This window comes from Oryx dammah, unplaced genomic scaffold, assembly GCF_014754425.2.
Source record: "Oryx dammah isolate SB20612 unplaced genomic scaffold, SCBI_Odam_1.1 HiC_scaffold_11058, whole genome shotgun sequence".
Classification (NCBI taxonomy): Eukaryota; Metazoa; Chordata; class Mammalia; order Artiodactyla; family Bovidae; genus Oryx; species Oryx dammah.
Genome location: NW_024080452.1, coordinates 2,050,550 through 2,067,194, shown reverse-complemented (window position 1 = coordinate 2,067,194; position 16,645 = coordinate 2,050,550). Strand labels below are relative to the sequence as shown.

Below are 16,645 nucleotides of genomic sequence, written 5' to 3'. Positions count from 1 at the left end.
AGATATCAGACACTATTAATATCAAGCTTTCAGTCTTATGTGAAAAGAATGATTGACTATCAGGGAGGTTATTAGGAATGAAAATACAGAGACAACCTCCAGACAAAGCCTCCTTTTTGCCCATACCTTTTTTACATAGCCCTGTGAGGGATGATAAGGTGGCTTCACTATTCTGTCCACACTCCCCAGGTGTTTGCTAAACCCCCTCTGCCTGGAGTCCTGGCTGCTCTTTAGGGAGAAGAATGTGCCTGCAGGAAATTGTTGTCTGTAGAGACAAGACTGAAGATTGATGCTGAAGCTCCAATACTTTGGCCACCTGATGCAAAGAACTTACTCCTTGGAAAAGACCCTGATGCTGGGAAAGATTGAAGGCAGGAGGAGAAGGGGATGACAGAGGATGAGATGGTTGGATGGCATCACCAACTCAATGGACATGAGTTTGAGGAGGCTCCGGGAGTTGGTGATGGACAGGGAAGCCTGGCGTGCTGCAGACCATGGGGTTGCAAAAAGTCGGACACGACTGAGCGACTGAACTGAGAGAGAAGACTGAAAGCAGCTCTGTTCTGTGAAGTGAAGCCCTTCACAGTCTGGGGGCAGTGCTGCTTGTATGAGATCACTAGTGTTCAGAGTTTACACCTGAAAGGGTGCTTCCCAAGAACCCCAGACTCCCAATTTCTCAAAGACTGATTTTTCAGCTGGTAAATGACCCAACTGACTGATTTTTGTTCTTTCTTCCTCTGCCTTTTTTTTTTTTTTGGTAGCTTAGAAGCCCCAGCAAAGAACTAGAAAAACAAAAAGGCCTAAAAATAAAATCTGTCCATTTTATGACCTTGTTAATATCTGACCTCTTAATGAGGGGAAAAGAGGAGAGTGAAAAAGCTGACTTAAAACTCAACATAAAAGAAACAATATCATGGCATCTGGTCCAATCACTTCATGGCAAATAGATGGGAAAAAGTGGAAGCAGTGACAGATTTTGTTTTCTTGAGTTTCAAAATCACTGCAGATGGTGACTGCAGCCATGAAATTCAAAGAAGTTTGTTCCTTGGAAGGAAAGCTATAACAAACTTAGAATATTAAAAAGCAGAGACATCGGTTTGTTGCCAAAGGTCCATATAGTCAAAGCAATGGTTTTTCTAGTAATCATGTATGGATGTGAGAGTTGGACCATAATGAAGGCTGAGCACTGAAGAACTGAGGCTTTTGCGTTGTGGTGCTGGAGAAGACTCTTGAGAGTCCCTTTGACTGCAAGGAGACCAAACTTGTCAATCCTAAGGGAAATCAATCCTGAATATTCACTGGACTTATGCTAAAGTTGAAGCTCCAATACTTTGGCCACCTGAGGCAAAAAGCTAACTCTGATGCTGGGAAAGATTGAAGGCAGAAAGAAAAGATGGCAGCAGAGGATGGGATGGTTAGATCACATCACTGACTCAGCAGACGTGAATCTGAGCAAATTCTGGGAGACAATGAAGGACAAGAGAGCCTAGCATACTTCAGTCCGGAAAGAGTCGGACATGACTTACTAACAGAACAATAGCCACAACATTGTATGTGAAAAATGATTCAAGGTGTTCTTGTACTTAAAGGGTCTATCATGATGAACCATGTAAGAACCTGAGAGACTACTTCCTCTTATCAAATGTTTTCTTTAATAAATATGGGGAAAGATTTCTGTCACAGTGCTTCATGGGCAGTAGTGTGCTGATGAAGCTTCTGGGCCTGTGGGGGCCAGAGGAGTAGCTACTATTAATAATTTGTTTGCTGATTCTATGGTGTAAATGTTCCAACAATGCCCTTTCAAGGTACCAATGTAATATTATTCAGTGTTCAGCTGGAAGATATGTACAATCTAGTATACCACTAAGTGTGGATTGGTTGAGAAAATGTATTCATGAATATTGTTTGAACAGTTGTATCAACTCATAGCCCCAAATCTAACACCTCAGGAATGCGGATATTTCCAGGGTACCATGGTTTGTGTCATTGGTTGAGGGTGAAAGGAAAATTAAATGCCTGACAGTAACAGATTACAAAAGCAATTTAATAACTTGCACATTATGAATTATTTCCCAGGTTAAAGCTTCTTTAATATGCAAAAAGGTCATTGATCTTCCTTGTGGCATTTAATATTTTTGTTATTAAAGGCAATAGTTTGTTAAATAAACTTTGTTCTTGATTTTATGAATGAATTACATTGGAGTTGTTTTGATTATTGTTTCTAGGATTCAAGAAAGGATGGGTGTTAGCTAGAAAATGACTTCATTGTCATGAGGGTTATAATGTACCCACCCACTTTAAAGATAAGAAAATTTGACGTCAGGGGTGTTCGGTGATTTTTTCAAGAAATCTAAGTATAAATTAGGGCACAAGTAATCACAAGAACTCAAATCTTTCCTCCAATTTAACAACAGGTCTAGTAAATTCAATTCCTGTTGTAGAGGAAACTGGAAATGTCCAAGAAAAATTCCTCTTCACAGTGGCTCTCATATTCTTTTCCGTAAATTCTTTGAAATGTGGGTCTATTTTCTGTGTCTGTGACTTTGTTACCTATTATTGGTATGTGTTGTGCTCTCAATCGGGCATCTGAGACATACCCCTGTCAGCACAGGCCAGAGCACACAGGGATGGCACTGCCCTCCTACACTGAGTCCTGGGGGAACAAGGAGCTGGCATCCTGCATACTTTAAAGAGGCTGTGCCACACTCATCCATTGAGAGAGAGACCACAGGCTGGCTGCCCAACACCCTGGTCTGCCTGTTGAAACAGGGATCACATTTACTTATGAAACAGATATCGTCTTAGCAAATTGCAGGTCTTTGCCTATGTTCACTTTATGCAGAAAGTTTGTGGAAGAAAAATATGAAGAAAACAACAAACGAATGCAGGAACTGAGGTCTCGGAACTTCCAGCGGCAGACTGTGGATGTGCTCCACGTGAGTGCGCTTCTGTTTTAAATTTTACAAAAGACCTTTTCTTGCCTCAGATTCTTCAGATTCATAGGGCCTGATTCATTGGGTAGGGAAAGGGACAAGGTAGGGAAAAAAAACATCCAGACCAACTTTGCCCAATTCCAGGATGTACTGAGGTTTGTTTAGAGTGCTAACTGTAGACCAAAAATTGGGGACAACACTATTTCAGAGCAGCTGTACCAAGTGCCTGCTGTTTAAGGGTGACTTCATCAGGACTGAGTTAAAGGTATGACTTTGCAGAGCAGATACGTGTCTATCTAATTTTGAATTTCAGCCATGCTTTACCTCTCTAGTCCATTGTTCTTTTTGTCTTATTTTTTGTTCTTTCCCTCTTTATTTTCTGTCTCCCATCCTTATCATCATACATTGTGTTTAGCTCCTTTGGCAAATTACCCTAGATATCCAATAATAAATAAGGTTGCAGACTTACGTGAAATGCATCCCAAATTCACGTCCTCTGCATCCCAAGCACCTGAATAGCAAATACCATTCCCTAATGGTTAAAAATATCTTCATTGACCTTGATGTGGGCTTTCATACTTAACGTAGTTTTTCTTCAGGGTTGTATTTGGATAATGGACATCAACACCAGCCTTGCGGCTCTTTTGGTAAAAGCAACTTGGGAAGGAGTCATTTTCTGGGAGAAGTTTACTGTTTCAAATTCTCGTTATTTGTTCATTGTCAATTCCTGCATCTGAGGGAGAGTCTTTCCTTTAGCAGGAAGGGCCAGGCCCCCTGAAGTTGTGGGGGTGATCCCTAGGCCTGCAGACACCCTTTCTACTACTGTAGCTCAGTCAGCAGAGGGCTCTGAATCTGGGGCATGCAGGAGTGCCTACCAGGGCTCACTTGCAGACAAAGCAGAGGCTGAGAACATTGTTTTCTGCTGCTCTCTGACTGAGGAGTCACCTTTCTTGATGACTTAGTGTTTGTGAGTACTCTCGAGTTCTGAAAACCCAAAGCTAGAGCAGATGGGGGCCCAGCTGTATCTGACCTTAGGAGTCTCTATCAATTGACCCTTCAGCAGACAACGTGGGCGCTCTGGCGCTGCTCTATCCCAACCCCCATTCTCAGGGAAGCTGGCCTCAGAGATGTAGGGGTTGGGAGGGTTGTTTTTTTCTTTTTTTTTCTGGAATGCTGAGTCCCCTGATTCTAAGGGATTTTACCCCCAGAGACTGGAAATTGAGAAGTACAGACGTGGTAATATTTTGTATTATAAAGCCTGCTGCTGCTGCTAAGTCACTTCAGTTCTGTCCGACTCTGTGTGACCCCATAGATGGCAGCCCACCAGGCTCCCCCGTCCCTGGGATTCTCCAGGCAAGAACACTGGAGTGGGTTGCCATTTCCTTCTCCAATGCATGAAAGTGAAAAGTGAAAGTGAACTCGCTCAGTCATATTCTACTCTTAGTGACCTTGTGGACTAACCTACCAGGCTCCTATGTCCATGGGATTCTCCAGGCAAGAATAGTGGAGTGGGTTGCCATTTCATTCTCCAGGGGATCTTCCTGACCCAGGGATTGAACCCGGGTCTCCTGCCTTGCAGGCAGATGCTTTAACCTCTGAGCCACCAGGGAAGCCCATGTGGAAGTTCAGTTCAGTTCAGTCACTCAGTCATGTCCAACTCTTTGCGACCCCATGAATCACAGCACGCCAGGCCTCCCTGTCCATCACCAACTCCCAGAGTTCACTCAGACTCACATCCATTGAGTCAGTGATGCCATCCAGCCATCTCATCCTCTGTCGTCCCCTTCTCCTTCTGCCCCCAATCCCTCCCAGCATCAGAGTCTTTTCCAATAAGTCAACTCTTTGCATGAAGTGGCCAAAGTACTGGAGTTTCAGCTTCAGCATCATTCCTTCCAAAGATATCCCAGGGCTGATCTCCTTCAGAATGGACTGGTTGGATCTCCTTGCAATCCAAGGGACTCTCAAGAGTCTTCTCCAATACCACAGTTCAAAAGCATCAATTCTTCGTCACTCAGCCTTCTTCACAGTCCACCTCTGACATCCATACATGACCACAGGAAAAACCATAGCCTTGACTAGACGGACCTTAGTTGGCAAAGTAATGTCTCTGCTTTTGAATATACTATCTAGGTTGGTCATAACTTTCCTTCCACAGAGTAAGCGTCTTTTAATTTCATGGCTGCAGTCACCATCTGCAGTGATTTTGGAGCCCCAAAAAATAAAGTCTGACACTGTTTCCACTGTTTCCCCATCTATTTCCCATGAAGTGATGGGACTGGATGCCATGATCTTCGTTTTCTGAATGTTGAGCTTTAAGCCAACTTTTTCACTCTCCTCTTTCACTTTCATCAAGAGGCTTTTTAGTTCCTCTTCACTTTCTGCCATAAGGGTGGTGCCATCTTCATATCTGAGGTTATTGACATTTCTCCTGGCAATCTTGATTCCAGCTTGTGTTTCTTCCAGTCCAGCGTTTCTCATGATGTACTCTGCATATCAGTTAAATAAGCAGGGTGACAGTATACAGCCTTGATGGACTCCTTTTCCTATTTGGAACCAGTCTGTTGTTCCATGTCCATTTCTAACTGTTGCTTCCTGACCTGCATACAGATTTCTCAAGAGGCAGGTCAGGTGGTCTGGTATTCCCATCTCTTTCAGAATTTTCCACAGTTTATTGTGATCCACATAGTCAAAGGCTTTGGCATAGTCAATAAAGCAGAAATAGATGTTTTTTCTGGAACTTTCTTGCTTTTTCAACGACCCAGCGGATGTTGGCAATTTGATCTCTGGTTCCTCTGCCTTTTCTAAAACCAGCTTGAACATCAGGAAGTTCACAGTTCAGGTATTGTTGAAGCCTGGCTTGGAGAATTTTGAGCATTACTTTACTAGCATGTGAGATGCGTGCAATTGTGCGGTAGTTTGAACATTCTTTGGCATTGCCTTTCTTTGGGATTGGAATGAAAACTGACCTTTTCCAGTCCTGTGGCCACTGCTGAGTTTTCCAAATTTGCTGGCATATTGAGTGCATATTGAAGTTAGCATATGGTAAATAAAACATAGTTGCAAGTATAATCTTACATTTTAGTATCTGATAACATCTTCTTTACTTTTCTTCATGGGCCTTCAAAATCGCCATTTTGGTGTTGTTTTTAATTTCTGATATGATTATTGTCAGTGTGAAGCAACTGCACTATATGAAGTCCTGTTCATCCTATAAAAATCAGGGCCCTTGGGGGATTGTAAAGTCACTTAGGATTTTATTAACTCTATATTATCCTGCAGAACATGGGATTCCAGATCTTGGCTCAGTTCAGATGAGGAACATGAGGATTTCACAGATTTTATGGAGTCCCAACTCATAACCTCCATAGTGTCTGCCTAGTTTCTCCCAAGTCCATCCCCATCCATCAGCAAGGAGCAGAGGTAGGAGGGAGATGCCTGCGGCTATCTTTGTCAGAGATGGTGGTGGTTCATTCTTTGGTTGTTAGGGTTCAGTTCAACAACGTCTTTGGTCCTGAGCTTTTCAGAAGCAGCTTTCCTCAGCTGCATATTGAGGACAGGAAGTGCTGATTGCACCCAGTGCATGGTGTCTCTCAGCACCCCAGGTCTCTCTCCTTCCTTTGTGCCAATCAGCTGCTTCTCTCTGGCCTGTTGGTTCCATCCCACTCTCCCTCTTTCAAATGTCACCTCCTCTTCAGGAGAACCATCTTTGGCCACTCAGCTCCACAGTCACCTGGTGCTATTTCCAATTCTTATGGCTTCTAGCAGCGCTTCTCAAACTTCAAAATGCACCTGAATCACTGGTTGGTCTTGCTGAAATGCAGATTCTGACTTGCCTGGTCTGAAGTGGGGCCTGAGATACTGCATTTCTAACAAACTCCGTGGTGATTCTGATGCTGTTGGGCCAGGATCACACTGATTAGTAATGAACAAAAATTGGGTTCTTGAAAGCAGCTTCAGATGGAGGAGGATCTGGAAAAGCCATGATGAGCAGACCTTCTTATTATCTCTTTAGAAAAAATAGAACATTTAATGGGAATGTAAGAAAAGGAGAGGCAGCCTGAGTGAAGGTTCTTGTTCCCCCTGGATGAGGATGGAGAGAGGAGGCCAGGCAGAGTGGAGGCCAGTCTGATCACATTCACAGTCTCCAGCACTTCAGTCAGATTCTTTACTGACTGAACCAGTAGGGAAGCCCAGGAGTGAGGCAGGTGTAATATATTTAGAGAACCAAGGACAGAGAGCTGAACACTGCAGATGGTCTAAAGGGTCTAGACATCTTGTGGAGAGGCATCAGTGAGCTGAAAAGGATGAAGTATAGTGTGAGAAATAAATTGGATCATTCAGGTGCAAGAAGCTAAAGAAAAACATGACTGAAAAGGAGAGAAGGAATGAAGAGGCACACACACTCCTGTCTTTCCCCAGATGTGCATTTGTGGTTGAATTTCTTCCTCCTCTCACTGGGCTCTGTTCTCCAGTCCTCTTGCTTCTGTCTGGTGAGCTGAAGCAAACCTCATTATATTTCAAAAGCTGTAGTTGGAGATAGAATCAGAGTTCAGAGAGAGACAGGCTGGTTGTGTCACCCCTTAAACATTATAAAAATTCTTTGAGGCATTTAGGAGAGTGGCTTGCTTTGTTTTTCAGATCCTGCCTGACGGGGCCTTTTTCTCTGGCAGGCATTTTCTGCTCTGCTGGATTTGGGCTTTGAAATCTTGAAGTGTAGTTGACTGTGGAATCATGTTGGCACCATTTCTTAACGGATGGTAGCTTAAAACAACTAGATGCCACGATGCACGCACTAAGCCCAGGCTTTCTTTTATCCTGGGGTATATGCAGGTGTGAAGGTTTTTGTGAAGAGTGTGGCAGGTCCGGCCTGCAAATGTGAAATAGTCTTGGGGATCAAAGAGCAGGTCATGTCCTTCTCCTTTTAAGACTATTATAACAGTTCTCTTCAAAGAGAACCTCAGAAAATCAAAGTCAATTGAGAATTCAAAATACTTGTTTTCAAAAAATTTCTGAAATAGATACAAAGGCACATTTCACATAGTCTCTGTTTTTTCGCATTATTGGCGATCCTTTGAAATTTGGAGCCCCAGTTTCACCTCCTGCGACAATTATTATACAGTATAAAAAATGGACTATTTTTCTTAAAAATATTTCCACCAATGCCACATCACAGTGTAGCACAGCTGTGTTTTACTTACTTATTTAGGATTAGTTTGAACTTTCTCCTTTTGATAAGAAGGTGCTCTTGGACTAGTTCTCCATGAAAACCATTTATCCTGGAAAACAGGTCAATTCAGCATTAGGTCTTGGTGGCAAACACACACATACACACACACACACACACACACACACACACACACACAGACACAGTGATTAGCTGAAATGCCTGTTGATATATTTGAGAAGTTTAACTTAACATTTTTAAGTATAAACTCTTATGTCACCTCTTAGATCTCTTTCTTTTAGGGAATTGAAATTCATAAAATCACAGAGCTATAAAAGCTGGAAGAGAGCTTGAACATTATCGAAGCCAGCACCTGTAGTCTTGAGATGAGGAAGCTGAGCAGGGCTGGGCTAGGCTGTGGGGAGCATGAGGCCTGGGTGCACAATGGAAGGAGATCCTCATTCTCAGCAGCCGATGCTGCAAGTCAGTACCTCCTTCCGTGTGTGCCCTGGGCGTCTCACCTGCCTCACCATGACCCTGACACTCAGGCCAAGGGAGGTTACATGCTTTGCCCAAGGTCACCTGCCAAGTTAATTCAAAGCTGTTTCTCACATTCCAAGCTGCCTTCCTAAGATTTGAAAATGTTATCATGTTTAATGGAGAGGATTAGGTAGGCTTTTGTTTCCAAATCATTTTCTAAACAAGAATATTGTTTCATTTGTGGTAATGCTGTTTCCTCTGATCAGCTTCTCATGAATTGTTCATTACTTTTTGCAAGGAATTTGATGACCCAGCTTCAGACAACCTGCCTGAGTCTCAGCCCATTCCTTCCCTGGATCTCTGCACCCTTGGGTCAAATGTGGAGGACACCATAGATGACCTTGGAGATCATGGTATGAATTTGCATCAGTGTTCAGAAGGCTGCTCTTGGATGACAGGTGGGCTGGTGTGGCTGACTGTCCAGTGGGCCTGGCGGCCTCTGGGGAAAGCTTTGGGTGTGTGCAGCCACCTTCTATCAGTTTGCCAGAGCTGAGCTGAGGTGATACAGAGCAGGAAGCTGAGGCTTTGTCTATCCTCTCTGTCTTCTTGACATAGTGAAGATGAACTAGAAATTCACACTGGACAAGGGACCTCCCCTTCTGTATGAGTTAAACAGCATCACCACTAACCTGTGTAGGACTATGAATGCTCTGAAATACAGTTTCCCTCTGTAACTGGTTTTCCTGGCCCTCATGAGCCAGAAAAGAAAGTGCTCAGAGCTGTCAGCCAAACCATAGCCTAATGGTAAAAGAAACATGAGTTTTAGAGTAAAAAGTCTGGCCCAGTGGGGGAAGCCCCTGGCAACAGTTTCCTTAACCATGAAGCAATCCATTAATAAAGTCAATGAGCTGAGGCTGTTATGTGCTCTCAGCACATTATGAAAGCCAAAGAGAGGAAGCAGTTCATGACCCCAAGAGGGAGAGCTTGGAATGTGTGGCCTTTCAGTCCTGTACCCTTCTCCCCAGGGCTATGGACAAGTGCCAGAACCAGTGTGTGTGCGTACATAGTCACTTCAGTCATGTCCAACTCTTGGCAACCCCATGGACTGTGTAGCCCACCAGGCTCCTCTGTCTATGGAATTCTCCAGGAAAGAATACTGGAGTGGATTGTCTTGCTCTCCTCCAGGGGATCTTCCTGACCCAGGGACTGAACCCACATCTCTTATGTGTCCTGCATTGGCAGGCGAGTTTTACCACTAGTGCCACCTGGGAAGCCCAGGACCATCGTAGGCACTCAGTTAACATTCCTCGAGTGAATGAATGATACGTTGTTTGGACCTCTGAGAGGCAGGTGCCAAGATGGGGCTAAAAGTACAAAATGTTATCAGGAGAGTTGGGCAAGGAGCCTGGAAAGGTTTGAGAGAATGTCAGACTATGATTCAAGTTTCAGTCCAAGTGCAGAGAGGTTCCTGGGCGAGCACCAGTCTGCAAGGCAGGCAGAGGCAGCCGGGATGTCAGGAGGTACTTCAGGAGACTTAGGCCTTAGTGTGCCTGCTGCAGAGGGCCTAGGATGGGGGTGGGGGCATGGGAGCCTCACACGTCTTGTGGTTGAAGGTCTCCAGGTACATCCTTGTGGCCAAAACTCTCTTTGGCAGGAGCTGAATTCTCTTTTCAAAAAAAATGGAGGTAGTAGCACTTGGATTGGCTGGTCATTTCAGCCCAAGCGTGCATTTGATGTCTTCCTGTTGGAGCTGTTAGAGCTGGTACTGCCTCCTTCAGCTGTGAGGAGACCAGGACCTGAAAGTCTTCAGGTACTATCTGCCAACTTTTGAAAGGATGTTTTGGAAGCCATGTGGTAATGGGAGTTGTTGGCAGACAGATATGTGTGTCAGATGGATTTGCATCTAGGTTCTTTGCAGGTATTTCTTTAGCACATTTGTTATTTTCCAAAGGTAAAATTTGGAAGCAAAAAACTATCCCCTGGGCCTTTCTTTCCAAGACTATAAAACTAAGGACCAGACAGCCACCAAGTAGCACCAATTCTGACTGCCTGTGTGTTGCTGAAGGGCCATCACCATCTAGAAAGAGGGAGCCCCAGGACGGGGTGTTGAGCAGGTGGTCTAGGAGTGAGAGGCCTTGGCCCAGTCTCCGGATTTCAGATAGGAAAGGTACCTATTATTCATTTCACAGATGAGAAACCAAAGACAGTAATTAATTTGCTCAAGGACTCCAGAGTTCCTGCTTCCAGTGCACGTTACTTCTAAGCTAGCTCAGACTACAGCGCTGCCAGGACTCCGGGCTGGTGGCCTCCGTACCTCACGCTTTGTCCTCTGTCAGGAGATTCTGCTATGGCAGGCCATGTGTTGAGTTACCAACCAAACTGAAAATAGGCCACTCCTTTGCTCACCTTATCCATGCTGTAAGGAAACACTATTTAAATCCCCATTATAAGCTGTGAGAGCCAAATACACATAGTAGTTTTAGTTTGGCCAAATGCCTTGGAAAATACTTATAAAATTTCCCTTATTTTTTTCTGTAAATTTGTATTTTCTAATTTCTGTTCTTTCAATTTTATTAAATTGAAAAGGGAGACTATGAAGGACTATGAACATGTAGCCCTTGGCTTGATGATTGGTTAGTAACTGCAGGATGATTAGTGACCTCATAGCTTAATTGTGAGATTTTGGGACAGGAGATTTTAATTTTTTCATGAACTCTGAAGTGGTTCATTATTTCTCCCATTCTCTGCCTTTTAGAAGATTTGACTACAAACTTTAAGCACCCAGAAGAAGTTTTTATTTATTTTTTATCTGGTTTGTATATGTAAAATAAAATCACACAATCATTTTTTAAGCTCCTTTACCAAATGTTTAATCAGTCTTTGATGTTGAATTAGGAAATTCCAGAAGGAAGTGAGGAGTTTGTTGTAGAGAAACAGGACAGGGTGATGCATTATTTACCTCTGATATGTGTTTAGTTGACTATGGTGGATTTAATCTAGCTGAGGTCATGAGTAACCATTATAATCAAATGAAAAAGCATGACTGGAACATTGAAGAACTTATCCTCATTTAACTCCTTGTGTGTAATACTGATGATTTCTTGCACATTAATTCTTGCCAGAAACTTTATTGCACTCTAGCCTTATTTTTAGCAACCTTATTTTTACAGCTGAGTTTCAGAGTAGCATTTCTTGCAAAGCTGGAATATCCTGGAACTCAGGGGCCCCAGACCTACACAGAGCATGGCTCTCACGATGCAGAGGCTGCACAGTTGTCCACCTTGGCTGCCTACCTAGAGCCTGACCAGCTGCCACTTAATTTCCTTAATTTCAAGCCACTCCTTGAGCCAGTTCTGAGCTCCTTCCCTGTGCTCAGAGAAAGCTTGGGCCCCAGGAATTTCATACTTTGCCTGCCCATAGGAAGCCCACGTGCCCTTTTTTTAGTTGCAGGTTGACCTTTGATTTATGGTGCCATTTCTTCCCTTTAAATGTCTAAGTGGAAATAAGGTGATTAACAATGACATTTTAAAATTGTTTTTCTTTTTAAAAAGAAAATGTTTACTTATTGAAACTGCACTTCTAGATGGTTACCAAGAAAAATGCAAGCATGTCTATAAGGATGAACACAGATGTTCTTAGCAGTTGTATTTATAGTACCAAAAAGTAGAAGCAAATGTCAATCAATAGGTGAATAGATAAACTAACTTGTAGTTTATCCATACAATGTAATACTCGTCAATGAAAAGAAGCAAACTATCAATATACACTAGTTTGGGTGTATATCTAAACACTGAGCTGAATGAAAGAAGATAAAGATGAAAGAATTCCTATTGAATAATTCCATTTCTATGAAGTCCAGAACTAGCAGCACTTACCTCCAGTGACAGAAATGAGGCCACTGGTTGCCTGGGGATCATGGTGTTAGAAATTGACTCTAAAAGTACCCAAGGAACCTCTTGTGGTGATGGTAACCCAGATGTATATATTTGTCAAAACTTATTAAACTCTATTTTTTTAAAAATTTAAACTTATTTATTTTAATTGGAGGCTAATTACTTTACAATATTGTATTGGTTTTGCCATACATCAACATGAATCCGCCACGGGTGTTCCCAATTGTATTGGAGTATAGCCCATTAACAATGTTGTGGCAGTTTCCGTTGGACAGAAAATGGATTCAACCAAACATATATATGTATCCATTCTCCATGAAACTCCCCTCCCATCCACCCTGCCATTGAACTCTATAATTTAAATGAATGCATTTTATTGTCCATAAATTATACCTCAATAAAACTGATAGATTTTTTAGAAATGATAAAATATCCAGAGAAGAATACATGAGTAATGCCTATTAGCTTGTGTTTTAGCTAATGAATGGCTGAGAGAGACTGGCATGAAATCATGAAGCTAGAAGGCATCCAAGAGGATCTCTGGATATTATTTGGGACACAGGGTCCTTAGTCCAAAAAAATGACTGTGGGGTTTTCTCCTAATGTCAACCAAGCAACATTGTCTTCCTCGAGGAATGTAGGAATGTTAATAGAGTTTGTAGTCTTCTGTCAGGAGGCGAGAAGATGAGGGCTGGAATCCTTTGGCTCCTCTCTCAGTCTTTTTTATTGTGGGGCTCATGTTGTGAGGTTGGGGACCCATACCAGTAGATCTAAGAGGACCTGGGACCTACAAAAGCAGCCTGAGCATTATAGGACCAAATGTAACAGTCCAGACTCCAAATGTATCCGAAAACCTGCTGTATCAGCCCTCAGAAAAGATGGACATCCACATTCCCAGATGTCCTCTCACTTTCAGAGCTCTGTCTTAGAGACTTGATTGATGAATATAAATTGATGGTGCTTCTGCTTCATATTTGTCATGTATTCTGCTGAGTTACACTGGTGTTTGCTACTGACTCTCACATTTACTTCCAGGAATAGGCACCTGCAGTCACTCCCTAATTTTCTGAGCTCTAGAGGATAATTAGAATGAATCTAATATCAAATGAAGATGTACTGACTCCCCACACTTCAGTTCAGTTCAGTTCAGTCGCTCAGTCGTGTCCGACTCTGCGACCTCATGAATCACAGCACGCCAGGCCTCCCTGTCCATCATCAACTCCCGGAGTTCACTCAGACTCACGTCCATCGAGTCAGTGATGCCATCCAGCCATCTCATCCTCTGTCGTCCCCTTCTCCTTCTGCCCCCAATCCCTCCCAGCATCAGAGTCTTTTCCAATGAGTCAACTCTTTGCATGAGGTGGCCAAAGTATTGGAGTTTCAGATTTAGCATCTATCCTTCCAATGAGCACCCAAGACTGATCTTTAAAATGGACTGGTTGGATCTCCTTGCAGTCCAAGGGACTCTCAAGAGTCTTCTCCAACACCCCATTTCAAAAGCATCAATTCTTTGGCGCTCAGCTTTCTTCACAGTGCAACTCTCACATCCATACATGACCACTGGAAAAACCATAGCCTTGACTAGAGACGGACCTTTGTTGGCAAAGTAATGTCTCTGCTTTTTATTTTATTTTTCATTGAATATTGTTCAACTTTATTTGTATTTTTTTAAATTTATTTATTTTAATTGGAAGCTAGTTACTTTACAATATTGTATTGGTTTTGTGGTCATAACTTTCCTTCTGAGGAGTAAGCATCTTTTAATTTCATGGCTGCAGTCACCATCTGCAGTGATTTTGGAGCCCCCAAAAATAAAGTCTGACAGTGCTTCCACTGTTTCCCCATCTATTCCCCATGAAGTGATGGGACTGGATGCCATGATCTTAGTTTTCTAAGTGTTGAGCTTTAAGCCACAATTTTCACTCTTCTCTTTCACTTTCATCAAAAGGCTATTTAGCTCCTTTTCACTTTCTGCCATAAGGGTGGTGCCATCTGCATATCTGAGGTTATTGATATTTCTCCCAGCAATCTTAATTCTAGCTTGTGCTTCTTCTAGCCCAGCGTTTCTCATGATGTACTCTGCATAGAAGTTAAATAAGCAGGGTGACAATATACAGCCTTGATGTACTCCTTTTCCTATTTGGAACCAGTCTGTTGTTCTATGTCCAGTTCTAACTGTTGCTTCCTGACCTGCATATAGGTTTCTCAAGAGGCAGGTTAGGTGGTCTGGTATTCCCATCTCTCTCAGAATTTTCCACAGTTTCTTGTGATCCGCACAGTCAAAGGCTTTGGCATAGTCAATAAAGCAGAAGTAGATATTTTTCAGGAACTCCCTTGCTTTTTCAGTGATCCAGCAGATGTTGGCAATTTGATCTCTGTTCCTCTGCTTTTTCTAAAACAAGCTTGAACATCTGGAGTTCACGGTTCACATATTGCTGAAGCCTAGGTTGGAGAATTTTGAGCATTACTTTACTAGTGTGTGAGATGACTGCAATTGTGTGGTAGTTTGAGCATTCTTTGGTATTGCCTTTCTTTGGATTTGGAATGAAAACTGACCTTTTCCAGTCCTATGACCACTACTGAGTTTTCCAAATTTGCTGGCATATTGAGTCCACCACTTTCACAGCTTCATCTCTCAGGATTTGAAATAGCTCAATTGTAATTCCATCACCTCCACTAGCTTTGTTCGTAGTGATGCTTCCTAAGGCCCATTTGAATTCACATTCCAGGATGTCTGCTCTAGGTGAGTGATCACACCATCATGAATATCTGGTAAATTAGAAGTGGTCAAATAGAAGATGGCAAGAGTGAACAAAGACATTTTAGGAATCAGTGAACTAAAATGGACTAGAATTGGTGAATTTAATTCAGATGACCATTATATCTACTACTGTAGGCAAGAATCCCTTAGAAGAAATGGAGTAGCCCTCATAGCCAACAAAAGAGTCTGAAATGCAGTACTTGGGTGCAATCTAAAAAAGAACAAAATGATCTCTGTTCGTTTCCAAGGCAAACCATTCAATATCACAGTAATCCAAGTCTGTGTCCCAACCAGTAACACTGAAGAAGTTGAAGTTGAATGGTTCTATGAAGATTAACAAGACCTTCTAGAACTAACTCTATACATGGACATCACCAGATAGTCAACACCGAAATCAGATTGATTATATTCTTTGCAGCCAAAGATGGAGAAGGCCTATAGAGTCAGCAAAAACATGACTGGGAGCTGACTGTGGGTCAGATCATGAACTCCTTATTGCCAAATTCAGACTTAAATTGAAGAAAGTAGGGAAAACCACTAGACCATTCAGGTATGACCTAATAAAATTCCTTACGATTATCTGGTGAAAGTGAAAAATAGATTCAAGGGATTAGATCTGATAGACTGCCTGAAGAACTATGAATGGAGGTTCGTGGCATTGTACAGGAGGCAGTGACCAAGACCATCCCCAGAAAAAGAAATGCAAAAAGGCAAAATGGCAAAATGGCTGTCTGAGGAATGCTTACAAATAGCTGAGAAAAGAAGAGATGCTAAAGGCAAAGGAGAAAAGGAAAGATATACCCATCTGAATACAGAGCTCCAAAAAATATCAAGGAGACATAAGAAAGCTTTCCAAGGTGATCAATTAAAATAAATAGAGGAAAGCAACAGAATGGGAAAGACTAGAGATCTCTTCCAGAAAATTAGAGATACCAAGGAAACATTTCATGCCAAGATGGGCACAATAAAGGATAAAAATGGTATGGTCCAAACAGAAGCAGAAGAGATTAAGAAGAGGTGGCAAGAATATAGAGAACTGTACAAAAAAAGATCTTCATGACCCAGATAACCACAATGGTGGTTAGAGCCAGACATCCTGCAATGTGAAGTCAAGTGGGCCTTAGGAAGCATCACTACGAACAAAACTAGTGGAGGTGATGGAATTACAGTTGAGCTATTTCAAATCCTAAAAGATGATGCTTTAAAAGTGCTGCATTCAATATGCCAGCAAATTTGGAAAACTCAGCAGTAGCCACAGGACTGGAAAAGGTCAGTTTTCATTCCAATCCCAAATAAAGGCAATGCCCAAAATGCTCAAACTACTTCACAATTGCACTCACTTCACATGCTAGCAAAGTAATGCTCAAAATTCTCCAAGCCAGACTTCAACACTATGTGAACCAAGATTTTCCAG

General features: G+C 42.4%; 1 protein-coding gene across 12 annotated transcripts in view; it reads left to right on the top strand.

Moving 5' to 3' along the window:
• LOC120860387 (serine/threonine-protein kinase Nek11-like) overlaps nt 1–16,645 on the top strand; it is a 277,232-nt gene that overhangs the window by 124,309 nt on the left and 136,278 nt on the right. For 7 of the 12 annotated variants that reach the window (XM_040236197.1, XM_040236193.1, XM_040236188.1 and 4 more), the window contains 2 exons: nt 2,816–2,936; nt 8,876–9,035. In XM_040236197.1, the coding sequence (XP_040092131.1) occupies nt 2,816–2,936; nt 8,876–9,035 (281 nt within the window). The remainder of the gene's footprint in view (nt 1–2,815; nt 2,937–8,875; nt 9,036–16,645) is intronic. The other 5 variants (XM_040236192.1, XM_040236196.1, XM_040236195.1 and 2 more) reach the window with 3 other exon arrangements.